Genomic DNA, 26,493 nt, shown 5'->3' on the forward strand with positions numbered 1-26,493 from the left:
CCCCTTCCAGGAATTAGCAAAGTTCTAATTTAGCCCTTGTTTAGATGCACTCAAATCCATTTGAATTTAAAAACATAGCTCAAACGTTCACTCAAAGAAAAAAACATGGCTATAGAGCAACTCCAACCCAAATCCTTAAATTAAGCCTTTAAATTTTTATTTACATGCTATGATAAAAAAAGTAAGAGCTCAAATTAAGACCTAATTCCAACCCACCTCCTAAACAACTAGGATAGGGAGTTCTAGATGTAAGGGGTTGAAACTATATTTTAGGAGGGCATGGAAAATGAAAACCCAAGTAGAAGGTGGGTTGGAGTTGATTTTTTTAAATCAAGTCCCTAGATTTAGAATAGGGACTTGTTCAGGAGGTGGGTTGGAATTGCTCAATGAGATCTCCCCCCCCCCCCCCCCCCTTTCCCAAAAAAAAAAGAATCCATTTTTTTATGTATTTTTATAATATTTACTTATGAAACAGTTGATAACATGTTATAACAAATAAAGGCCAAAAATATACTTCAAAAGACTTTGTAATTGCAGGTTTTTTTTCAACTTTTCACAAGTTAAGATAAATGCTGTATCAAAATATACATCTACTCTTACATCCACTTGAAAGGTTACCAAATTGCCTGAAACCTGCCGTTTTACACTTGTACACTTCCCTTTCTTCTTCAGACCGAGTCAATCTATAAGACAAAACTCACTAGGCAAATGTGACAATGTACCCCACACATACGAAGGAAAGTATATATCGAGAAGGCATATTACACCAGAAGGTGCCCAAGCTGTTTTTGTAGCACAAAGTGCCCAAGCTGATGGGTAAAGAAATATGACAATAAATCAACTATCAAAATTGTTTTAATTTACAACTCTTTCAACCCAACTAAAACTACTAAGTGAACAAGGTATATAGCTTTACAACTTCATCGACGATGTGGAGAGAGCCCAGTCTCGTACACATCCGTGCAGTTCTGCAACTGCAGCCGATATACACACCGGATGCAAGCGCCCCTTGTGCAAAACCTAAGGGCACATGAATGCCAAGCAAACCCCAGGAACCCTGGCTCAGAAGTACAAAAATACAACACAAAAGGTCAAGCTGTGAAGACTATCATATGCTTTACACCGTTGAGGTTATTTGGTTAGCTATGACGACAGCACGGACTGTAGAGCAAGCTGTTGCTGTGGTTGCAAAGAAGACCATGTCGAGGCTAATACTGAAGGAGGCAATGTTGCCTGAAGTTGCCTTAGTAGATTAATCATCCTGCTGGCAGTCTGTTCTGTTGCTAGATCTTTGCCCGCACATAATATCTGCATTCCATACAAAAGGCAGATCATGTTAAGTAAATAATGTTCTAAGGCCATTGAGAAGTCACTTGGATAAGTTTCCTTCAAATGCTGGTCTTCTAAACAGTTAACCAGTGGGCAGTGGCTTCAGCTTCTCTACAAAGCCAATAAGCTACAGCTATCTGAACTGGTTTGGAGTTATCATGCTAGGATGGCAGCATCCACTAGATCTGCAAATCCTTAATTCTTTTTCTAGTGTTTTTCTTAAGATCATTGCATTATCATTCCAAAAAATAGAGATTCCTTTCCAAGGTCAAGTCACATTGTATATTCATAGTTTCCAATTTTATTTTATTTTATTTTATTTTATTTTATTTTATTTTATTAAAAGGAACAAGGAGTCGACCTCATTCATAAATATGTAACACAAAACCTTGTTTTGGGATGGGATGAAACAATGCTTTGGTGTAACATGGAAGTCAATAACTCAAATGAAAGACAACCTAACATAACTGAAAATATTAGTAGTTACTAAGTGTTCTATAGAAATCAATCGATAAAAGAAGAAAAACAAATATAGTGTATAAACCTCACATGACAAGGATTCAACAGATGAAAGTGACAAAATGTCATACATAAGTACACCAAATAGATAATTACATCTGAACCTTAGAAGTATGTGATCATTTCCCACTGATTATCTAGAATCCTCATCCAGACCTGTGGAACGTTGCAGCTATTATGCTCAGGTTTTAACCCTTAGGTGGCGTTTGGATAGAGAGGCTGGCTTTGGGTTAGGAATAGGCCATGGGATATGAGAAGGTAAGTTAAGGATAAGGAATTAAGGATATGTGATTGCATTCCCTCTCCTATGTTTGGTATGCATCAGGTTTTGTTTTGGATTGGGATACAATGCTAAAAACAAGTGCAAAAGCAATAGTGTCCTGTAGTCTCTAGATCTATCTTCCTCTCCTTATCTCAATAGAGCTAGAAAGCAATAGTGTGCAAGAGAAAAAACAAAGATGATTTAACCAGGTATTCGCTAGTAGGTAATGGAGCCAAATTAACCTATCAAAAGCAGTAAACAGATGCTTTGCGATGTGCTTTAACGTTAGCAACATTTCCAATAGGTAAATAGACATGCAATTTAAACATGTACTCCAAGAGTCATGTGCAGATATGCTTGTGCCATAATCCAACAGTAGTGCTGTAATAGCAGGTGCTAATGTTGATTAACAAGCACACATGGAAAGGTAAAATCATATGCTTTAAGAAAGCATTTAGCAGTCCTCTGGTGCCTCTGCAACGGTTCATGAGTTGCAGTTTATCCATATTCCATAGACCTTGGGAAACAAAGGGAGGATAATATAAAGAAAACAAGATTCAAGAAATTAAGAAAAGGCAAAAGATACCTCTGCAAAAACAGACACAATCTTTGGAAGATACTGATTATTATGACCCAAAAGCTCCCTCTCAGACCTGTTGAATGTTGATCGCATAAAAAAAATATTAGCTGTTAAAGGAACATGAAATAAAATAAAAGTCTAGACAATAGGGAATATTGGTTAATCTCAGGAAAAGCAACTCTACAGAAATAAATTGTGGGAATCACTTACTTCTCAAGCATCGCACACAGCTGTTCATGGACAAGCTTGGCCTCAATTAAGTCATTTTTTATTGGAAGGCAACTTAACCAGGCAGGAATTACCTGTTCAATGAACCAAGTGATGTATGGTCACAAAACTTTGTACAGTTCATAAATTTATGATGTAGCAACAAGACATTAGCACTTAATATGAATTGCCCACTAGTTCAACTGTTGCACTGAGAAATGGAATGATATACTACAATAAGGCTCAATGGAGCAGGCTAGATGCCATGACAATGCTAGAAAACCATATGCCTAAGTATTGTTGAGTTCAAATATCTTGAAAGCATAAGATACCTGAGATACATCAATGCTATCGTGATGAAATTGACATATTTTTCCAAGAGCGGAAACAGCATTGTCATAGGCCATTGCATTATCCAAATCCAGGGCATTAGGATGTTTGATTACATTGTATAATCTGGATAGGGCCTCTGTAGAAATAAACAAGATTGTTAACAGCATCAAATGGCAAATGCAATTAAAGTATTAAACACAAATCTAATACAACATAAATACAAAACATACCCCCAGTGTGAGGCCTAAATGCAGAACCACCACATTCGGCACAAATGCCAATTCCATACACTGCAGCCTGAAAACAGCAAGTTGGAAATGAAAACGCACACTCTTAAGAGATGAAGGGTTGCTGTTAGACATAATTCTGCTGCACAAGGATGTAAAACAAATAAGAAACACAAACCTGCCTGACATCTGGATTTTCACTCATGCAGGCTTCTAATAGAGAAGGAAGGTATGCATCATAATACCTGAGAATCAGATATCACAAAAAACATGTAAAACGATCACAACACAACGATATTTCGCCTTCACCAAACAAAGTGTTATGCATGGATCATACAACTGTTACCTAACTGCTGCTTCACGGCAGTGCTCGGCGACATCATCAAAAATGCATATGGCAATCCTTCTTTCTTCTGATGTTTTATCCTTGCCCTAAATTGGTGGAATGTTAAAAATGTACATACAATGTTTAGTTTACCTATCATTCAACAGTGCATTTATGTTTCATGTGAATATGAGTTCAGGGGTAATAAATCTAGAGTAACATAAAATTGTGATGTAGTGTTCAATGCTCACAAGTCACAACCCTAACAAGCAAAGCAAATGCACCAAGTCCAATGGTTCATCATCTCACTTACCAACATAGGTGTCAAATACACAGAGAGTTCATCAAAGAACGGAAGAAAATAAGTCTTGAAGGTTTTCACGAGAGTGCCTAGACAATCGCCAACCTGCAGTCACAAAAGTAGGTTTTCAAACCAATAAGGTTAAGTAAATTGTTCCCCGCACAAAAAGTAGGTTCAAAGCACAATACAATAATGCGTCCCTCTTTCCAGGAGGTAGCTAATGTCTATGTTAGCGCACAAGCATTTGTATCAACTATCAATTAGAAACATGAATAGATCTAGTATGCCTTTAAGGAGAGTTAGAAACTGAGTATTTGGGTAGCTTACTTGGTCAAAGATTTCATCTTCCTGTTCGTTTTCTTCTCTGAGTAGCTCCTCTTCTTCAGAATCAAAGTCCTCAGCCCTTGCCCTCTCTGTTCGTTCTATCCTCCTGTTAGTGCTTGCAACTATTACTTCTTTAATTCCTTCCACTGCAGATCTTACTTGATTTTCCTCAAGAAGTGTTCCTGATAGCTGATCGAGAAAAATGGGTAAAAGATTATTCAAGTAACAGCACACAATACCAAATGTAGTACAGTATTACAAATGTCTTCTGTTACAGATATAAGAAACTACTGAGACTTTATTTCTAAAAAAAGGTAACACAGCAATTACATTAAAGGACAACTGAGTAAGGGTAGGACTTTTGCCAAAATAGCCAAGTAAATATGAGCTTTAGGACAAACCAAGCAAACTAATGACTGGACTAATGCAAAAAAAAAGGAAGAAGAACAAGAAGAACAAGAAAACCCACTATAATTTAAACAACCCAACTATTTTGAATAGCCTCATTATCGCACTGTTCAAACCACATCAATATGTCCAGGTCTGCATGGTATCATGGACGTATTTGAAAGTAGACACAATCATAGTCTGGTAAGAGGATGAGATTGTAAATAATAAAAGCATGAAATTTAACAGCCATGTCAACAAAAAAACATGAAAACTGTACTTGAGATGAAGCAGCAGTTCTCATGAAAACAAGAGACCTTTTCTTCAGTGCAAATGTCAAATGTCATACAAGTACAGTATTACAAACCTGTATGGATTCATTCAATGATTCCAGTATGTTTGCACAAATTTGTGGCTCCGGTTCCTGCTTAGAATTCCAATTACATGCTTAAATCAAATCATGTTACAAACATAACAAAAATTCAACAGGTAATAAGCTTTTACCAGACAGTTTCCCTTACTTTATGCATGGCCTCTACAAGGGCTGGAACTATGTAATCAGACAGTTGCTTAAGATAGGATCTATCACGACCTTGAGCTTGACCCTTTTCTATAGCCAATTTTGCTGAACGTAGAAGCTCAGGCATTGCTGCAAAGAGCATATAATGTAGCACAAGACAACATGGTAAAAGAAGTAAAGACATCAAAGTTTTCAGTCACATACCTGAAATAGCTGCCTTCCTAACTTCTTCATGAAAATAGAACTTAAGGAGAGGTACAAGTGTAGTCGTAACCTGTACGGATCCAGATATAGCTGTAGCTCTTTCATGAAACTAGAAGCCGAGGAAAAAGAAGGGGTTGAAATGGTGATATGACCTGATCAATCCATGGGAAAAATCCTTCCTTGAGCTCATCAGCGTAGCAACACAGCATATTACATGCTGTAGCTTTCTCCTCCAGTAGACTAGTTCGGATGCCAATCCTTTTATCACCTAGTGTAATAGTCTCAACACTGCAGTAGTGCAGGCAGTGAGTACACATTGCTAGTAGGTAAAATAAGAGCCTGATACTGGGAGCATTTCCAAGAGTTCCCCTATCCAACCTCTTAGTGTCAAAAACTCAAAATTAAGATTTATACAGCGAAAAACACCCTCCAACAGTCTTCTTTATCCACCATTTTCTATATAGCGGTATCCTAAATCATCCTCATTCTCCCTCAAATTTGTGGTGACATGTCTGCCCTATATGGTATTTGAGATAGAGGAACTGTTGGAGTGGAGGAGAGATTTGTTATTAGGATGCACCCTACATGAGGATACAAGGGAATTAAGTTTAGGAGGACTCAATGATGCTCAAGACCTAAATAAACTTCTATACATGACTATTCAAATAATTAATGTTTGCTTAATTTGCTGGTGAGATGGATGTGATGACCCAAAAATGTGAATCTAATACAGGATATGAAACAACCATTGGTATCAACATGACATGGTCAAATTCTTAAGATGTACCTATGACCCCACACACTAGATTCAACATTTCCATCATCATATGGGTATCACCAAAAGATGAAAGTTATCCAGGAAACAGAACATAACGAAAATGTGATACTATCAAAAATATGGAAGGAAAAACTAGACATACCCCTCGTCATCAGATTCACCATTTTCATCTTCTGGTCCAGCAGAAGTGACACTCACATCTGGTTTGAGCTGAGCAGACTGGAGCAGAGGGGGCATAACAACACTCATGTATGGTAAGAAATCCTGACCAAGGCATTTACACAGTCTTGCCCATGCCTACAGAGGTGAACAGATAAATCAAATGAGAAAAAAAAAATTGAATTGCCAAAAGAAATTGAGAACAAGGTTTCAAGTTCTAACATACTTGCAGCATGTAACTTGTAATAGGGTCATCAGCCTCCATCTGAGATCCTTGCAGTGTCATAAGGACTTCCATCACCTAACACAAAAATGAATTATCAATAGCATTAAGTCATTAACAGATACAGAACAGATAGCATATAACATCCTACAATCCAATTTTATTTCTTTTATTTAGTACAAAGGCCACAAAAAATAATGTTTTAATACTTTCACAGAAGGAAAGAGTTATGGACTGTATACTGTAATAAAGGGGAACTAGCAAACCATTACCTGCTTAGCATCATCCTTAAACTTTTGTTTCCCAACTGCCATACCAACTAAACTGATGCATTCCATGGATTTGGCACGCAACATTCTGTTGGATTTATCAGTTGCGTTCATGAGAATAGCCTTGAGGTATGGCATTACTGCATCATAATATTTTTCGAAGTGTTCCTGAATCAATAAGATTGAAAAATTATATTAGAATGTTAACAAGAAGGCTTGAACTGTATTTTCTGATATACCTGAGAAGAATCTGCTGCTGATGCTAAAGCAGTTAAAGCAGCTTCTTGCACCATTTGGTTTCCAGTCTACATCATAAGCATACAGTTTTACAATAATAGAATCTATGCCCATGCCTGATGTCTATACTGTATAAAGTTAAGGTGCAAAGACTAGATGTGAGATCCACCTGGAGCAACAATAGAAGTTTCCCAACTATTACATCCAAGTATGGTGTCAAAATATCAGGTCTGCAGTTTTCACTGAAGTTCAGAATAGCTGATGCAGCATGTGCCTGAACTTGTAGGAAATAAAACAAATATTAGCGCATGCCCTGTTGGTCACCTGATGCATTTGATGAGGAGCAGATATAGCAAGTCAATTACAACAAATAAAAGCATGTGGCAGGAGAATCAGATGCATGCAAAATGTCTGATACAGGTATTTGTCCACTGCAGCAGGCCCAACTTCAAGCCCTCGACTCTATGTAGACCAATAGTCAATATAATATACCACTAGATTTATCAGAGTTTAGTAACTTGAATAGCTTGTAAGAATAGTTGAATTGAATGATGAACATAAAGCCAGAAAACCATCAAAAGATATCTATCTGAACTCAAATGGTACCAAAAGTAGTGGAGATTAATTCAACTTGACTCCAACTCCAAAATGTGGCTACTGCAACTAACAGACTTGTATCATTAAAACCTACAGGTGTTCCTGTGCAATCTTCAGTGGAACGGAACCATTTTAAAGCTTTAATATATCTTAATTTGGTTCAAGGAGAAGAATCAATCCAGCACCTTTTGATCTCTTGTGTGTTCTCCAGACAATTTTGGTTCAGGCTGTTCCATGGGGTCGGTTTACATATGCTTGCTCCTGGTTTGGAAGAGACTTCTTTTTTTGGCTGGTGGGAAAGAATTACGGCCAAGGTGGATGATGATGTGAGGAAAGGGGTCAACTCTCTGGTTATTCTTGGAGCTTGGTAAATCTGAAAAGCCTGAAACCATTGTGTTTTTTATGGCTCTGTCCTACTCTAGAGGAAGCTCTCTTGCTTGCTAGACAGGAACTACACACTTGGTGCCTAGCAGGAGCCCAAGGCCTTTCCCAGCGGGTAGCAATTGTCCCTGGTGAAGTTTAGATGTTGGTCGAGGTCGGGTATTTGTAAGTTTTGGCGCGCATGTAAACTGATTTCCACATAGCTATAGCTAGCTAGTTAGTTGGCTAGTTGCTTGGGTGGAAGTGTGTGTTGATAGAGCATCTCCAGCAGTTGGAGAAAACTTCAACCCCAAAAACTAGTTATTGAGGGAGATACAAAACATGTTTTGGGGTTTTAAAGGTCTTCTCTCCAGCAGAATGAGAAAATCCAATCCCCAATGAGAAAAACAGTGGATTGGGGGAGGAGAGGTCTCCCCTTTATTTAAGGGGTGGGAGGCTAGGATTTGAGGGACTGAGAAAAAAATCTTCTCATTGGGGTTGGTTTGAGGAACTGCTGGAGTTACAGGATCTCCAAAATAACAGTTTTTTCTCATTGGGGGTTAGGAAAGGGGGACTGCTGGAGATGCTTCCCTTTTTCTTCTTAATGTAATGATGATATGCAGCTCTCCTGAGTGTCCCAGAAAAAATATATCTTAATTTGTACATCATACATGAGTATTCAAGGAGAAGTAATAACAAATATAAATATAAGTCAAAGTTCTGAAAAGAGATGATGTGTGCAGGCATAGACAGACGAAAGGTACCTCAAAAACAGCACAAGGGTGGTATCACATGTGAGGAGCATCTACACAGGTCAGTTCTAAAATGTGCTGGTTACATGTTTTCCATGGTTCATATGTGGTCAGTCAGTCACTGGTTCTGGTTTTTGGTGGAATGGCTTACATGTAAACTGTAATTGTTAAGAGTATCAGGCACACAACTCTTCCAGAATTCATTAGCCTTCCATGTGTTTCTAGTTGTTCAGTTATTGGATCGGATATAACTCAGACATGAGTTCTTTAGGAAATTTAAGAAGCACCGAAAATGTGTCTCTCTCATGAATGCCTTGTGATCAATGTGGTAGCTGTAATCACGCAAGCATCTCTAAATGAGTGAACTATGCATGGTTATGCACAACACAAAACATTCAACAAACAATATGCATAGATATTAGCAACAAAGAAAAACGCCTAAGGCATAGAAAATTAATTGATGAACAAAATGGCCAAAAGATACCAACTGCTCGGACGCTGACTATGCATAGGTATTTAGCAACAAAGTGCAACGAAAATTAATTGATGAATAAAATGGCCAAAAGATACCAACTGCTGGGATGCTGACTCAATAAACAAAAGCTGAATCTTGTTTCTCTGTATTAGGCCTAAAACATTATCCTAGTGAATAATCTAAACAGAAGTCCAGAGTATAGCCAACCTCAACACATCCAAATAGCACACATAAATAAACTAGTGACAAGGTATAATGATATCATTAATACGCCAAGTACAACAGTGATACATTAACCACTCTCTAATGCACATGACTGTATCCAAAACAGTTATTAGATACCATTTAGTGTACTAAAAACAACTTGAGCAACTACACTTCTGTGGATGATGGCATCAATCACATTAGGCCAGTGTTGTTTATATAAACTAAACAAAGTAACAGCATTAACCATATGCATTAAGGCCATGGATTACAAGATCTTCACTGCTTTCAGAAATCATCAAATAGAAACAAAAAGAAAAAATTATAAGTGCCAATTGAATGAGAAAATGGAATAAAAAAGATACAACAATCACTTGCCTGTACACGTGGGTTCTGGACATCATCCATTGCTGAAGCTAGTGCAGGTAGCACAACATGGTGCAACTGATTTTGCAACTCAGGTCCCAGGTCCGTTGAAAGCTGTCCTATTGCATTAATTGCCGCCCACCTCACCCGTGGGTGAGGATCCTGGAAAGAATTCAGCACCATCCCAACCACCTGCTCCAGATTCTTAATCATCACCTTAGCAGAGCCCTCTGCAATCTGAGCTATGGTCACCAGTGCAGCATTCCGTCTCTTCCAATCTTCAGAGGAGAAAAATGATGGGAGCAACTCAGCTGCCACGGCTAGAATCGTATTACCACCAACGGCAATTGACAGCCGGTCCAGACACTCCTGTGCGAAAACATAGCTTCCTGTCTCTCCAGCGTCTTCCTCCTCTGACACCGCGGCATGCCATGCCGGTTCATCCTGGACATCGAGTAGCATAGTCATGAGCACCGCAAACAGCCGACCAACGTACCGAGGCAGCTTCCGCATCATCCCGGGCGCACGCTCCCGTGCCTCGGCAAGCGTGACGACAAACTCGACGGCAAGGTGGCGGGTGCCGTCCTCCAGTCCTGGGGCCTCGGCAATCTGCAGCATGGAGGCGACCACGTCCGGCAGCTGGCGGCGCAGGAACCGCGGCTCTGCGCCGGCGAGCTCGATCATCATCTCCAGAGCCTCCTGGGCGGAGCCCTCGTTCCCACAGTTGAGCGACTCGGCTAGAGCACGCATCATGGCCGGGAGGAGGTCCTGGAATTGATCGCGGGCACCGGCAGAAGGAAGGGACTGGATGAGGCTGATGGCCGCGTTGAGCCCCGCGACGCGCACGTCGGCGGAAGAAGGGTGGGAGAGCGCGGCGAGGAGGAGCCCGTGGAGGTTGGGGAAGCTGGCTGCGAGGTGGGAAGCCAGCCGGGCCAGGATGTTGAGCGCCGACTCCTGCAGCCCCGGCGGGGAGGACGGGGAATCGATGGACTTGTACAGGAAACTGAGTAGGTCTGGCCACGCGTTGGCGGGCAGGAGGAAGGAGGCGAGCTCGGCGACGGCGTCGGAGAGCTTCCTGGAGACGGACCTGGGGAGCGCAGGAGCGGAGGCGGCCGAGAGGAGCAGCGCGCGGAGCGAGGACTGCGTGGCGGGCGACAGCGCGGGGTAGACGAAGGACTGGGACGACGGGGCGATGAGGCGGCGCAGCAGCACGGCGGCGATGGGCGCGGAGGGGTGCGCCGGGGAGAGCAGCAGGTGCGCGAGGCTCAGCGCGAGCGCGTCCGGGTGGGACCCGCGGAGGGAGTGGAACTGCTGCTCCGCGCGCGACCGCGCCTCGTTGGCCGGGGAAGTAAGGTCCGCCAGCAGCGCCGTCAGCGCCGCCGGGTCGGCGCCCAGCACCGCCGCCGCGCCCGCCTCCGCCTGCGGATCCATGGGTGCACGGAACGACGCAGCGCGAGGGGGAGCGGGGAGGCGGGGGGGGGGGGGGATTCGGGTGGCCGCGCGGGATTTTTTTGGTTGGGTTCGTGGGGTGGGTTTTGCGGGGGAAGGCGGGGGGGAATTTTTGGGAGCGCCGCGGTGAGGCGAGGGGCGAAGGCGGGCGGAGGAGGAAGGGAGAGGCGATGGAGTCGAGACGGGCGGGCCGCGGACAGTGGAGGGTGGTGCCGTGCTGGGAGACGGGGCCCAGGGCCCAGGGGCTAGGAAGTGAGGTGTTGGAGTAGTACTGGTCCATGAGGAGTGGGTCCGGATGGTCATCAAAATCAGAACAGCGCACGCCACAGCTCACCTGCTAATTATGCCATCATATTCTGATTAGTGACTTCTTTCTCTCTCTCTCTCTCTTTTCTGGTTACTTTCAAACTTCGATTCTTGCGACAAACTTTCTGCAGACTTGGATTCAACAGAGTTCTTGACGGGTCACTTTTCTGGAAGCTAGGATTTTCAGATTTAACAAAAATATCCTGGCTCTGCTTGGTTCAAACAAAATCTTGTCTATAAGGTGAAAAAACCATGGGACTGGTAGATTTGTTGTAAGTTTCGTTGTGACAATTTTCTGGTGTTCCAATAAGCGCCATGTACATGAAAAGCTAACAATGACGTTTTTATATGCTAAGCATGTGCTATCTCGACCGTCTAAATACCACATCAGAATAGCTATTTTGATGCCTCGACTATTACTCAAGTCTTAGTTTCGTCCTTAGACTTTTAAAACGGTCGTTTTAATCCTCAAACTCTACTTTTAAATTCAATTTTATCCTAGAACTATGAAGATGGTTGTTTTAGTTCTCAAACTTTATATTTTGAGTTTCATTTCATTTAAAAACTATCAAAGTGTATTTTGTTCTTTAAACTTTTATTTTAACTCAACTTTGTCTACGTTGTACGTGGAACGTTGTACTGTTACACATGATTAGCTCCAGCACCACTAGCGATTGAAGACAGAAAAATAATATTTATCCAAAAACTCTTTCATGGCCATTGATAATTCCAAGCTATTTTTTAGTGTTATCTTATAATGGTACCATTTATATATATCCAACTAAATCGATATTTGTGGGAGTAATTATAGTTGTATCAACACTATTTGTTCTTCAAGAATACATGGACATATTGAAACAATAGCAGATCTATAATGTTGATAATTTATGGATGAAATTATGCCTAAAATATAATGTTTTCCAATAGATAAAATCGAGTTGAAAGTAAAAGTTAAATGCACATTTGATAGTTTATGGATGAAATTGAGCCCAAAATGCAAAATTTAAGGACTAAAACAATTATCTCCATAGTTGTAATATAAAATTAAGCGTAAAACTAAAGTTTGAGAAGCTAAATAACCGTTTTAAAAGTTTAAGAATGAAATTGAGCATCGAGTAATAGTTGAGGAACCAAAATAGCTATTGTGCCTAGTGTAGAGCATAGCAAAGTGAGTAGCACAAATCCTAAAGACAGTTTTCAACGGTGGAGATAGAGCAAGTTCAGCATAGCATGTACATATTGTCATACATTTTTTAAAAACTAACCCACTCTAAATCTAAGATTTTTTTCAGTGGGGCTAGTGTTGATACAATTTAGACGGTGGAGATACGACTGTTTATACAGTGAAATCCACTTGGGCCTTGTTTACTTCCCAATTTTTTTGCAAAATTACTACAGTATCTTTTTCGTTTGTATGTGACAAATATTGTCCAATCATAAACTAGCTAAGCTCAGAAGATTCGTCTCGTCAATTTCGACCAAACTGTGTAATTAGTTTTTATTTTCATCTATATTTAATACTCCATGCATACGTTTAAAAATTCGATGTGATGAGAAATCTGAAAAATTTTGCAAAACTTTTAGGGAACTAAACAAGGCCTTGCATATTTATCGCTACTATATTCATGCACGGATGGTCCGATGGACCCGGGATAGTACGGAGTACACTTTGAAAATATAACCAGGCACCAACTCTCTGAAGAGTACTCCTCTTTAAACATCTTCTGGAGCATGCGAACGGTTTAAAACATGATTCAACAAATTTTAAAGCATGACCTGAGGAGGCCAGACAACTGTCGCTCCCGTTCCCGTCCGAAAAGCAAGAGATGCCGATGTCCAGAACCGGAGCGACATGGGCCTCGCCGCCTACGGGCTACGGAGTACTTCGGAACTCCACCCGAAGAGATGAGGCCATCAGGGCCTCAAATCACTACCTATTTAATTTTTAGTAAGAATATTATTTATTTTCAATGATAATTTATATATAGTTAGCTTAGGAAGTCGCTAGCTGATGTGGAGAGTATTGTAAGAGAGTTATTTATAGAATATCGTGCTAGATTAGTTATTTATAAGTCGCTAGCTATTTGATCTCTCTCCTCGATTGCCAATGAGAGTGTTATTTTTTTATTATTTTTATACCTCATCCCGCTAGTTATTTGTAAAATGTTATTGAGAGCCAATAGAATTTCTCGTAGCTAGCTACGTATTTGATAACCATTACGGATGGCCTACGGGCAGTGAGGCCTTGTTTAAGTTTCCAAAAATTTTCAAAATTCTTATTACATTGAATCTTACGGTACATATATAGAGCATTAAATATAGATAAAAAATAACTAATTATATAGTTTATCTATAACTTGTGAAACGAATTATTTGAATTTAATTAGTCTATAATTAGATAATAATTATTAAATACGAATGAAAGTAATCCAAAACTTTTGCCAACTATCGCGCTGATCTCTGCCACAGTGCCGCGACATGACGAAAAGTAGGGGAAAGGCAGCTAGAAATTGGACAAGGCCGTGTAGCTTGCACGAGATCTGTGGTGTCGCTTTATACTTCTATATGCTTATTTCGTTTTACGTGTATGACAGTCGTTTGATGAAATGCTACAAAGAGCTTGTTCGTTTGACAGAAAGTCATAACTAAAATACTATTTATTGATTTGTTGTGAGAGAAAATACTACTAAATAGTTAATAATTTCGACAGATAAGCTCAATATAACATTAAAAGTTGACTTATAATAATTTATTATGAAAAAAACATTATTTACTCGTTTTCACATCAAAACAGCAAGCGAACAAAGCCATACATCGCTAAAATTTGATTTATAGTAATTTATTATAAAAAAACATTCTTCGCTCGCTTTCGCAACAAATCAGTATATGCGACTGCCGAATCGGAAGCGCTGGCACCGGTCCTTGCTCGAACCAATACACCTAAGCCTAGTCTCAATGCATGTTTCATAGAGTGTCATGCACATTAAATAAGATGTCACATAAACAAAATTGCTGACTTGGCAGGGTCATTAAATGAAGGAGTTTCGTAAGATGAGAGAGGAGTTTCATCCCCATGAAACTCCTATGGCTCGGTTACCTAGTTTATAGTCTTGGTAACTGTGTCATGAAACTATACATTGAGACTGACCTTAGACCTACTGCTTTTAGGGCATGGTTTAAGGCCTTGTTTAGGCCAGTCTCAATGCATGTTTCATGAGAGTGTCATGCACATTAAATAGAGTGCCACATAAGCAAAATTGCTGACTTGGCAGGGTCATTAAATGAAGGAGTTTCATCAGATGAGAGAAGAGTTTTATCTCCATGAAATCTTGTGGCTCGGTTACCTAGTTTATAGTCTTTGTAACTGTGCCATGAAACTATGCATTGAGACTGGCCTTAGTTCTGAAAAATTTTTGGATTTCGATACTGTAACACTTTTATTTTTATTTGATAAATATTATATAATCATAGACTAACTAGGCTCAAAAGATTCATCTCGTGATTTATAGGTAAACTGTGCAATTAGTTTTTATTTTTGTTTATATTTAATACTTCATGTATCTGCCACAAGATTCGATGTGACAGATAATTTTGAAAAGTTTTTTGTTTTTGGGTGAACTAAACAAGGCCTGACCATATTTGTTTGAGCGTCTCACAAGCTTTCGGACCTTACGAAAAGTAAGGTTAAACTTCCGAAAGCTAAAAATCAGGAGTTCATTATAGTAAACTTTTGAGCTTTTGGTTTACGGGAATTGTTTAGATTTTAGAATGTCTAAAATCTTGTTAGTCTAAAAATGATCAAAAATTGAAATAAACAGTTGTTCCAAACTATAAGACGTTTTATAAATTCATCTCTTCTTAGACATCTTCAGCCCCTTCAAAAGTTGTCTATAAAGATAAAGTCAATCCGTTAATTACAACGAACTCTAATACACATCCATGGCTCATGATCTTATATCCTCGAACACTGGTCGATTAAACAAGTCAAGGCCACTTTGGGCGTGTGTTGGTAGCCTGTACCAGGCCTTGGGCCTGACTGAGAATGTGCAAGTGGCCTTGTTTGATTCCTAGCATGTGTTTTGGATCCGGCCGGCACGGTGCTTAAAGCACTTTGGATCCAGCCTCCGAAGGAAAGCTCGAATTGGTCGTTTCTCGAGAGCCAAGCTTCGTTAATGCATCAACACTGGTTTTCATCACCTCTCGTAATTCATATCCTCACCTACCGCTCCTATCTCCTCTCTAACGCAAACCTCGCGGCACCGGAGCCACCACCTCGCGCCCGCCAGCGTCTTGCTCCACCACCTCGAGGCCACTAACGCCACCACCACCGCCCCTCCTCCCCGTCACGCCATGGTCGCCGCCCCTCTTCTCCCTGTCTCTGCTCGAGATCTGCCCCTCTTCTTGTCAGGACCGGGCTTGAGCTCACCCATGGCAATGAGCCATGCCTTCCCCCACAAGCTCGTTGAAGGAGGAGGCAGCTGGTGCGCGGCACCGGCAACGGGGACGACGACAACGACGACGACGAGCTCCACATGTTCTGGCGGCAGGAGGGTTGGACCACAACCAGATCTACTTTGACTAGCCTAATGAACGGTGGGTGGCGACGGTCTTGGGATCTATTTCGACCATGCCTCCTCCTTCAATGAGCAACGACACCACCTCCTTCGACGAGCAGCGCCACCACCATCACATCCTCCTCCTGCTCCTCTCCCTCCCCTACCCGTGCGCCTCTCCCTCCCCTGCCTGTGCGTGAGGAGGAGGCACGCACCAGGTCAAGCCGGTCAGGAGCCTCGCCCGATGGCCCTCCCGCTCGAGCTCACTCTCCCACTATTTGTTGAAATAACTGAAAGAAGAGAAGAAAGGAATGAGCGATAGCTTCACCGCAAGCTGCTCTAGGGTGACCATATACTTATGTGCAGGTAAAGTGGTAAACAAACAAAGATCTCTACCAAGCCTGCCTCTGCTAGAAAATTAAACAAACAACAAGCATTCTATCTACTGGGCCTGGCCCCTAGCAGCCTGGCTCTCCTTGTCCGCCCAGGCTAAGAACATGTAGGGAAACAAACACGCCCTCGTACCTAGATAGACTATCATTGCTACTGGTTTAAAGACCTCGTCACTAAAGATTTTCGAACCGGCATAAGAAAAGTTATCATCATTGTCGTTTTTAGAAACAACGGTAATAAGGTTTTTTAAAAATAAAAAATGAGTTAAAAAACAAATTTAATACTAGGAGAAACAATAGTAGCTAGCCACACAAAGTCACTTAATTTCACTTTGCAGCTGGTAATACTCGAACCTATGTTCTCAAGCTTCACACATTCGGCCTCTAACCACTTGACCTATGCCACATTTATGACCATTTAGGATATTCATCGTCCTCATCATTCTATATTCATCCGATCTTGAAATATTTAGGACCCTAAACGAATTCGAATGTAAAGTTTTCGAGATCTACAACTTTAGTTTTGGTCATTTCTTCCTCCGAGATCGTTTGAAAAAATTGAATTTCAAATGTGAGGAAATTTAGCTATAATTTTCCTTAGATAAATAACTCTAAATAAAAAGTTCTCAATTACAAAGTTTTATATTTTTTAAGATCTACAACTTTTGTTTTGATTGTTTCTCCACCTGAGGTTGTTTGAAGAAATCAAATTTTAAATATGAGATTCAAATGTATTTTTTGTTGGATAGATGGTTTCAAACGAAAAAGTTGTGAAGTATAATATTGCATAACTTTTCGAGATTTAGAACTCTTGTTTTGGTCGCTTATCCATTTAAGATCCTTCACTTATGACTATAGTACATATAGATTCATTTGATATTAACTTCTATACAATCTTGTGAAACAAATAACTTAGCATCAAAACAACTAAATAAAAAAAATGTGAATTACAAACTTGTATAACTTTTTGAGATCTACAACTTTATTTTGTTGTTTCTCCATCCAAAATCCTTTTAACCACTATATATTCATTTTGTGACTTTAGGGCATGTGGACTCCTTTGATATTAGCTCTATAAAATATTATGATAATATTAAACATTCATATGAATGTTATAAAGTTTAAACTAAAAGTTTTAGATCTCGAAAAGTACTATAACCTTGGTATAAAGTTTATCTTTATGAACATCATATGAGAAAGTTATAAAGTTTTTCGTGCAACCTATCAGTGCGGGTTCAAACCATGAACTGACAATGATGACCTATTACCATTACCGGTTTTAGAGGTTTTACCCCAAAACCCGGCAGTGATACACCGTCAACCAATATCACTGATGTTTTTTAAGAAAGCAACACTGATGGGCTGACAACGATGAAGACATCACTTATGTTTGCCAACGCAGTAGTGCAGTACAAGTTTGTATTTTGGAAAGAAAGTTTCCAAACTTTTGCACACTAAATGGTTTAATATATTTAGACTTTTATAAAATTTCTTGTAGACTTTTAGAACTAATAACATGATAAGAGCAAATGCTTATGACTAAGAAATGGATCACAGATGTTGAATGCACCATTCTGATCATGCTGCATAGCCCGAGAGGTCTCTTCGGTTTGATTAGTGACCAGTGACACCAAGGACACAAGAAACCAAACAAAAATCTGTTCTCCCTATTCAAGCTTGTTCCCCGGTCTAAAAAGCTATAACTAAAAATACTGTTCGCTAATTTATTATGAGAGAAAATTATTTTTGGCTGACTTATAAGATAAGTGAACAGACTCACGCAAACAAAATTTGGTTTCAGGCGAAGTTAAATTTGGCCAACCAGATTTGTGCTGCCCCAGTTTGCCTAGCCAAGTGTCGATACTCTCCTCTGAAAACCAAAGAAAAATTTCACAATTCTTTTTGTTTTTTAAAGAAATCACCGATACAACCCAAACACGCAGCAAAACGCATGAATGAAACTAGAGGCCCAGGAGCCAGCAGTTGGTCGTACATCAGACAACAGCAGAACCGGCTGGCGGCTGGCGCGCCAGGGGCTCACGTGCTCTGTAGTCTGTACATCCCCATCCGAAAAAGGACCCAGAATTTTCACAAAAAAAAGGACCCAGCGCAGTGCTCCGACCTCGGATGCTTTCGGTGGCTTCAGATGCGCGCGATGAGTTAGCACCACCAAGGCACTAGCCTTGTTTAGTTCCTAAATTGTAAAATCTTTTATATTTTTCAGTCACATCACATTTTATGACACATTAATAAAACATTAAATATAAATAAAAAAATTAAATATAGATAACTAATTACATATTTTATTTATAATTTATAAGACGAATCATTTGAGTCTATTTAATCTATGATAAGATAATATTTATCAAATACAAACAAAATTATCATAAAGCTCATTTTACATTTTTTTTTTGAACTTAGGCCTTGTTTAGGCCCTATTTAGGAAAAATTTTTTGGATGTCACATCGGATATGTCGGAAGGATATTGGGAGGGATTTTTAGAAACTAATAAAAAAACAAATTACATAGCTGAAACTGCAAGACAAATCTATTAAGCATAATTAATCTGCCATTAGCACATGTAGGTTACCGTAGCACCTAAGACTAATCATGGAGTAACTAGACTTAAAAGATTCGTCTCGCGATTTCCAACTAAACTGTGTAATTAGTTTATTTTTTATCTATATTTAATGTTTCATGCATGTGTCCAAAGATTCGATAGGATGGATGGAAAATTTTTGGGTGGAAAACTAAACAGGGCCTTACTTCCAATTTTTTTTGCAAAATAGAAATAGTAGTACTTTCGTTTGTATTTGACAAATATTGTCCAATTATAGACTAACTAGGCTCAAAAGATTCGTCTCGTCAATTCCGACCAAACTGTGTAATTAGTTTTTATTTCTATCTATATTTAATACTCTATGCATACGTCTAAAGATTCGATGTGACGGAGAATCTGAAACAAAATTTTTGAAGAACTAAACAAGGCCTTAACAAGACCCATCGTCCTTGAGAACTCGACTTCGGCAGGACCGTAGGAGGAAGCAAAGGTCCCCGACCGTATCGGCGATGAACAGCGTCCAGAACATGGCCGACGCCGCGACAGTGCTCACTGCTCCTTGGCGCAGCGATGATCTCAGCAGGACCGTTCGGCGACAGTAGTGCTTCGTTCGCTGCTCCTGGGCGCGGGACGCTGACACGGCCCACGGGACGGGCACGCCGCGGTGGCTGGCATGCAATGCAGCGGCCGCGAAAACGATCGCGCGCCGATCCGCGTTCCCGTCGCGGGGTCCCCGGGCCCCTGCGATGATCAACCACAGGCTGTGTCTCCAACCACGCCACGGCAGTTTTCCAACCGCACGGCCGGAGTTCGATACGTGCATGGTAGCGCCCACACGGCACACGCGCAGGCGCAGGGGTTGGCTTGCAGACGCGACAGCGCAGCGCCGCAGCGGCGGGAGATTCCCCTGAGCCCTGATTTCTGCTGCGATGCAGCGAGGGCAAAAGGCGAAGCAGCTCGAACTGTGAGTGGGGGGGCGTGGGGCAAGCAGCCGAGCCGAGGACTGAAGCGGCAGTGCAGCGCGTCGGGGCCAGCCGCCAGCGAGTCCTGCTTCACGAAAGGGATGGTGGCCCGCCCAAGGACGGGATCTGCACCGGTTGCTGCTTCCTTCAAGGACCCAAGATTCGTGCCGCTGATCAATGATCATCGCAGGCACCACGTGAAACGCAACATGACGGTGGCCACCCAACTTTTGGTCCAATCACTACATTAAGACAGTTCTGTTCAGGGCATTTAGGGATAATAACAAGACCTAGGCATCTGGCAATGTAAATGCAACAAGCTCAGATTTAAATAGGCCTGAGCCTAAGAACTTTCGGGCAGCAAGCAACAAACAGCAACTCAACCAGCCAAACTGCGGAGACCCTAGAGTTAAGGTGAAGTGAAATTTACAGCGTCCCATCGGAAAACTACCTCCCTTTTCTTGATGTGCATTCGGCTCCACCTCCACGTCTTTGCAGCCTCCAAGATCACAGGCGCGCGGCATGTTGAGACCGACACCGACCAGTGATGGGCTTTTCATCCAGGCTCGGCTGCTGGAGGCTGCTAGGGATGCACGCACACCCTGTGGGGACTGGGGACGAGGTGTTCCAGGGTACTGGAGAATGCGGGACCAACGATTTGCCTACATCAAGGAAACCAAAGAGATCAGTAAACTGGTAGCGAAAATGAGCCGAGTAGTTGAGTCTTGAGGGATTTGGACAGGACAGCTGGACAACTGCATCGTTTACCATTTCGAGGGACTAAGCTGCCTACAAGTTCTCTCCATCAAAATTATAGAGGGTAGTACTATTGAAGGGGTAAGCAAACACTACCCATTCACCAAATGACGTAAACAAAAGTTGCAAACTGTCACTGTGAGAGGAAATATGCTCAACCTTCTATGATCCAGTTAGCTTACCTGTCACAATTCATTTACTGAAATGTGACATTTAGTTGCAAAGATGCTTACTCAAGAGGCTCACCTAAAACAACCACCTTTCCAAAACCCACAAAAGGGCCTTTCTAGTAGGAAAGATCACAGTTTGTACTTACTATTTTTACTAAAAAACAGGTACAAAGAGAAAAAGATAATTTCAGAGAGAAGATCACCTCAAGAATGCAAGCATATTTGGTAAGGGAAATCATCCTTTGACCCTGCCACTAGATCTACCAGTGAAACCTCACTCTTATTCAATTCCGAGCTGGCCACACCAAATGGCTGCTTGGCCTGAAGGGATTTAGCAGGGCTAGTGTTCATGCTTTGATGTCAGAAGATTGTGTCACAACTCGCAAGAGCCCCCTTATGTGCAAGTTGAGACTAGAACCTGGTTGCCAAGTCCACACATGGTGATTTTTCATATGTATCCTACAGAGGAACCACCTGAATTGCAGCACCACTGTCAACATTAATTTGCTTCATGGTGATTTGTCATATGTATCCTACAGAGAAACCACCTGATTTGCAGCACCACTATCCACATTAATATGCTTCATTCAACAAAAACATTCTTCTGCTTGCAGCAATCACCACAGATGAAGGTGAAACTGTGGTGTTTCTTTGAGTAATAAGTAGATAAGTCATCACTTTCACTCCCACAAACAGAGGTGCAATCATCATAGGACCAATGTCAAGTGTGAATTTAAATGATCGAGATAGGAATACTTGTTCATTGCATTGATCATTTGGTGTTTTACCTCAAGCAGACTTGTCGAATTCCAGAGCATGTGCCCCTACAATGCAGGCATCTGCGTATACTTCCACAACCATTTCAGTTGACATAAGCTTAGCTGATTTTGTTACCTCACGGCAAGGGTGAGCTTCAGGATTACTAGCCATATGGAGTAGTTGCTTCTAGAGTAGCGACAGAGCTGCCCATATGATCGAAAGCTGATCTAAGATGAGTGGTATGCCACAAAATTATTTCTGATGGCCTTTCGATGAATCCTGTGGAACAGGGATGACTAATGACCTCTGAACTTCATGTGCCCCATTTTTCAGAGAAGTTGCTTTGCTGCGATGAGTGGCATCCAACGTTTCTCTCTGTGATGAGTGCACGGACAACATTCTCTCAGCTTAATTACATGCTGATTTTAATGGAGTAACAGCAAGGAACAGTGCAAAACCAATAGATGCACAAGAGACCAGGACTACAACGATATATGGAAGTAGCATAGGGTTTTCAGTGTTCCCTTTCAGGTCATTTGTCCAAGTGCTATCACCAAACAGAACTTCCGCCGCAAAAATGATATTTGTAAACAGCGTTAGAAGAAATGCTAGGAAGGACAATATTTGAACATATAGAGGTATCCGGTATCTGCCCATCAATAATCTTGATGAGGAAATGCGGAAAACAGGTATAACAGACGAAGGAAGGAGCATAGCTTGGACAATTGGGCAGACGATAAGTAACTGATATAACCCTTCAAATCCTGCAACCTTCGCATGGTATATAGTAGCAATCATGGCAAAAACCTTAGGTAACAGATGGTGTGCAAAAAGAGGCAGTTTTAGGCCGAAGAGATTCTCTGAAATTACATCACTGCCAATAATACACGTCACTGATACGATGTGGCCTGAAAAGATAAGGATCACCAATAATACAATTGGCGCCACAGGATTTGTAAGTACCTACAAAATACAAATGAAATTCAGGAAGGAGAGCTTCATCCTTCAATGCAGACTCCAAGCTTAAAGCGATACTATCTTTATTGAATATACGTTGGCCAGATCATGCAAAGGCTAAGTTTTTCAAGAAAGGTGAGGGACAAGAGCATCTCTAGCAGCTTCCCTATAACTCATTCTCTATGTCCCCATTCAGGGAACGAGCCTAAAAGAGAGTTTGTCTCCAGTGGCTCACATTCCCTATCTCCCAATCTTCTCTGTTTAGTTGATAATTCAAGCGGTTATAATTCAAACGGCCATAGTACATTAAAGTTGTTGGCCCGATTGGATCTCAGATTCAGATCTGGGGAGGGAAGCTTAGCCCTTGACCGCTTGGATTGAATGGAAATGCAATGACTTACTTTTTTTACAATGGCACTGCCCCTGCTTTATAGGCAGAGGGCCAATGGAACAGAGAACACATAGCCAATTGAACAAAAGACTTGACGGATAAGCAGAGAACAGTGACACAAACCTGATTCATTAGCTGTCTAGCATCTTGGAAGTTAAGGGCCATTGTGTTTTTGGACTCATCAGCTGCTGAACTCAGCAGAATATAATTCACAAGAAAGATACCAGAAAATGCAAATAGTATAGAAAAGAAGTGACCATGAAACAGAGAACCAAGCGTATGACCCTGAAATCTTCTCTGAACCTGCACACATGATAATATGATATCTGAATTAACACGGATAAGAAGCCGAAGCAGATCAAACAAGCAAAGAATGAATCAAGAACAGCTCAGTACATTCAGTACCCCTATGGCGAATCAGTGATCAAGAACAACCACTACACTCAGTAGTCAGTACCATAACATAAAACATCGTTCGTTCAAAAATAGCATAAAACATCACTTGCACCGTGGAAGACACATTCAAGATTGATAAGACAAACTTTTAACGGAAGGCATGCTTGACAAAGCTAAGTGCACCAACTCATCACTTGCACCGTGAAAGACACATTCAGGATTGATAAGACAAACTTTTAACAAAGGTATGATTGACAAAGCTAAGCGCACCAACTGTAGCTTCATATGTGTCATCTGACAAATGCAACTAATCACGAGAATGGGATGTTGGAAATTTACCTGAACAACTGATGAATGAGTATAAAAGTTGTGTACTATTATATTTGTGCCAAGTAGTGCCATCAGTGAGTAAGCACTTTCACCACTCAACTTGGGGAACATTACGTTCGTATCGACAGGGGTCTTGGGATGGCTGACTAATAAACCAAGCACAAAACAAACTAGTGTAAAGCCAGATACGTAGGCATTAAACATTCCGGCCTTCCTCATGCTCTGCAATCAGCACAAATATAGGAACCAGAATAAGTTATAAAAAGTCTTAGAGCAGGTCATCCATTTATATACAGTACTTTCTTCTTTGGGAACTTATAAATTTACCAGAAGGGAGAGTGTATATGGTAGCAGATTAACTACAACACTTGTTAAACATACAACTGTGATAGGATCATTGCTTTCAAATACAAGGTTGAACCCAACTACGATGCCTGCAATCTGAAAAATGTCATATGTCAAGTGCTTTTTCCTTGAAAATGTAAGTGTTTCAAATATACGAGCTACTTAAATGCTCTGTTAATTTGTAATGGTACAAGCAAATGTATATCACGAGCACATAAAAATCCAAGATAAAGCATCATCAGAAAATGATTTTTTTTTCTGAAGTATTTGTAGACATACCATGGTCAGTTCAGAAGTTAACAAGGACAGTCCTGCTTGAAGACCAAGAATAACACATATTTTCTGATTATACTCCTGGTGGCAAATCTATTTGTTCATGTACAAATATAACAAGAAAAAAAGTCAAGATCTGCTGAAGACTCTGCTGAAAATAGATGAAGAAAATGTACAATAAAAGGGATATTTCTAGACAGAGTTTAAACCTCCAGCCATTAAGTTTTTGTTGTCACATGTGGATATCCGATGTTTTATTTCGGAAGATGGTGGCATTTTTTTTTTCAATAGAAGTATGTCAGAATAGCTACAACACTAGCATTTTTTTTTTCAGATACCTCCCACAAACACACACACAAAAAAAACACAAACAGTACAGGTACACACAGCAATTTATGGTAGGTCCGCCATATCCTAATGAATCATCATTCTTATCGGTGAGACCTCCACGCTGTGGTTCTGGTGAGATTTCTACAGTTTGTAATTGCAAGAGAGGACTGAATAAATTCTTACCTCGGCAAGGTTCTTCCCGGTGACAATGCCGATACAACTCGAGAGGTACTGACACAGAATAGCTGATAAATTAAAAAGCAGCACGAGCAGGACAAGATCATAGCCAAACCGAGACCCAGCTTCCACTGCCACCAACCATTTCCCGAAGTCAAGATACCCCATTGAGACCACGAGTGCTGGTCCAAGGGTTCGGAAAGAATTATGCGGAGCATCTCCAGCAGCCAGGGACTCTATGGATCGCACACCGTCCATTGTGCAGGAGCAATGATGGTCTGCAAAGCTCAGTATGGATCGACTGCTCACAAACTCAGGCCCTTTGTACTCTCTCGCTATGATCCAAGCAGCTTACTTTGAATTTCCAAAGCCCTAGTGAGTAGTGACCTCAACTGATGATGGTAGGTCGGCTCACGAGGCGGCGAGATGGTTTGGCGATGGGGCCCGGCGATCGAAAGGCGGTTGGTGGCTTACCGCGGTGGTGCTTGCGGACAACGACCGGCGCGGAGGCCAGCGGCAGAGAAGAGGACCTCGTCTTCCTACCTAGGTTTCGGCCTAGCAGGCGCGATTTGCTCGGGAGATGACGGGCTGCCCACTAATGTCCGCAGGTGCGCCGTGGCCCGTGGCGAGGGAAGCGAGCAATAGCGCCACGAGACGCGTGGCGAGGCGAGCTGGGTGGCAAGCATGCAGGAAGGACAGCGCGGACGCGCCGCTCTGGCGACGCCGTCGCGTGCCGGCGGTGGGCGGCGGGCGGTGCGATGTGATCCTCAATCCTCATCCAAGAGCAAGCGCAGCCCGCACGCGGTTGACGGGGCAGTGACCTGGGTCAAAGTTTTGCCTTTTATCGTTTTTCTTTAACTTCTTGTTTAGTTTCAAAATTTTTTAGGAAATCATTTGTATTTAATAAATATTATTCAATCATAGATTAACTAGGCTTAAAAGATTTGTTTCGTCAATTCTGACCAAACTGTACAATTAGTTTTTATTTTCGTCTATATTTAACCCTCCATACATGCGTCTAAAGATTCGATGCGACGAAGAATCTAAAAAATTTTGCAATTTTTTTTGAAACTAAACAAGACCTTATTTAGATCTGATTTTTTTTTTAGAATTTTGACATTGTAGCACTTCCATTTTTATTTGACAAATATTGTCCAATCATAAAGTAACTAAATCTAAAAGATTCATCTTGTGATTTATAGACAAACCGTGTAATTAGTTTTTGTTTTTATCTATATTTAATAATTCATGCATGTGCCGCAAGATTCAATGTGACGAGAAATCTTGAAATTTTTTTGGTTTTTGGGTGAACAAAACAAGGCCTTAGAGCATCTCCAGCAGACTACCTAAATAGACTATCTATCCCCAATTTGAGTAGTGGAGGGCTAAAAATCTACTCCAGCAAACTACCTATTCCACCCAACATATTTGTTGGCTACCTAAATCCCC

At 41.1% G+C, this 26,493-nt stretch overlaps 2 protein-coding genes across 3 annotated transcripts; both read right to left on the reverse strand.

Annotated features, from left to right (window-relative positions):
- LOC8062946 (importin-5) lies at positions 747 to 11,568 on the reverse strand. Its single transcript, XM_002466565.2, has 19 exons — positions 9,951 to 11,568; positions 7,354 to 7,458; positions 7,187 to 7,252; positions 6,951 to 7,115; positions 6,682 to 6,756; positions 6,439 to 6,593; positions 5,671 to 5,806; positions 5,519 to 5,588; positions 5,316 to 5,443; positions 5,162 to 5,218; positions 4,411 to 4,596; positions 4,096 to 4,188; positions 3,804 to 3,889; positions 3,636 to 3,702; positions 3,461 to 3,527; positions 3,230 to 3,366; positions 2,901 to 2,992; positions 2,697 to 2,763; positions 747 to 1,308 (listed from the first exon to the last, which is right to left on the reverse strand). Exons 1-19 carry the CDS (start codon positions 11,367 to 11,369, stop codon positions 1,144 to 1,146), a joined length of 3,336 nt encoding a protein of 1,111 aa, XP_002466610.2. The 5' UTR covers positions 11,370 to 11,568; the 3' UTR covers positions 747 to 1,143.
- Positions 20,361 to 25,849, reverse strand: LOC8063418 (protein ETHYLENE-INSENSITIVE 2). 2 transcript variants are annotated; one of them, XM_021451780.1, is made up of 7 exons: positions 25,051 to 25,849; positions 24,544 to 24,630; positions 24,247 to 24,360; positions 23,929 to 24,141; positions 23,317 to 23,496; positions 21,290 to 22,753; positions 20,361 to 20,822 (listed from the first exon to the last, which is right to left on the reverse strand). In XM_021451780.1, exons 1-6 carry the CDS (start codon positions 25,300 to 25,302, stop codon positions 22,736 to 22,738), a joined length of 864 nt encoding a protein of 287 aa, XP_021307455.1. In that variant the 5' UTR covers positions 25,303 to 25,849; the 3' UTR covers positions 20,361 to 20,822; positions 21,290 to 22,735. The 2 variants fall into 2 exon arrangements, with proteins under 2 accessions (XP_021307455.1, XP_021307451.1); XM_021451776.1 differs by having other exon boundaries at positions 21,290 to 22,808.

The sequence above is a fragment of the Sorghum bicolor genome, chromosome 1, assembly GCF_000003195.3.
Source record: "Sorghum bicolor cultivar BTx623 chromosome 1, Sorghum_bicolor_NCBIv3, whole genome shotgun sequence".
NCBI classification, from domain to species: domain Eukaryota; kingdom Viridiplantae; phylum Streptophyta; class Magnoliopsida; order Poales; family Poaceae; genus Sorghum; species Sorghum bicolor.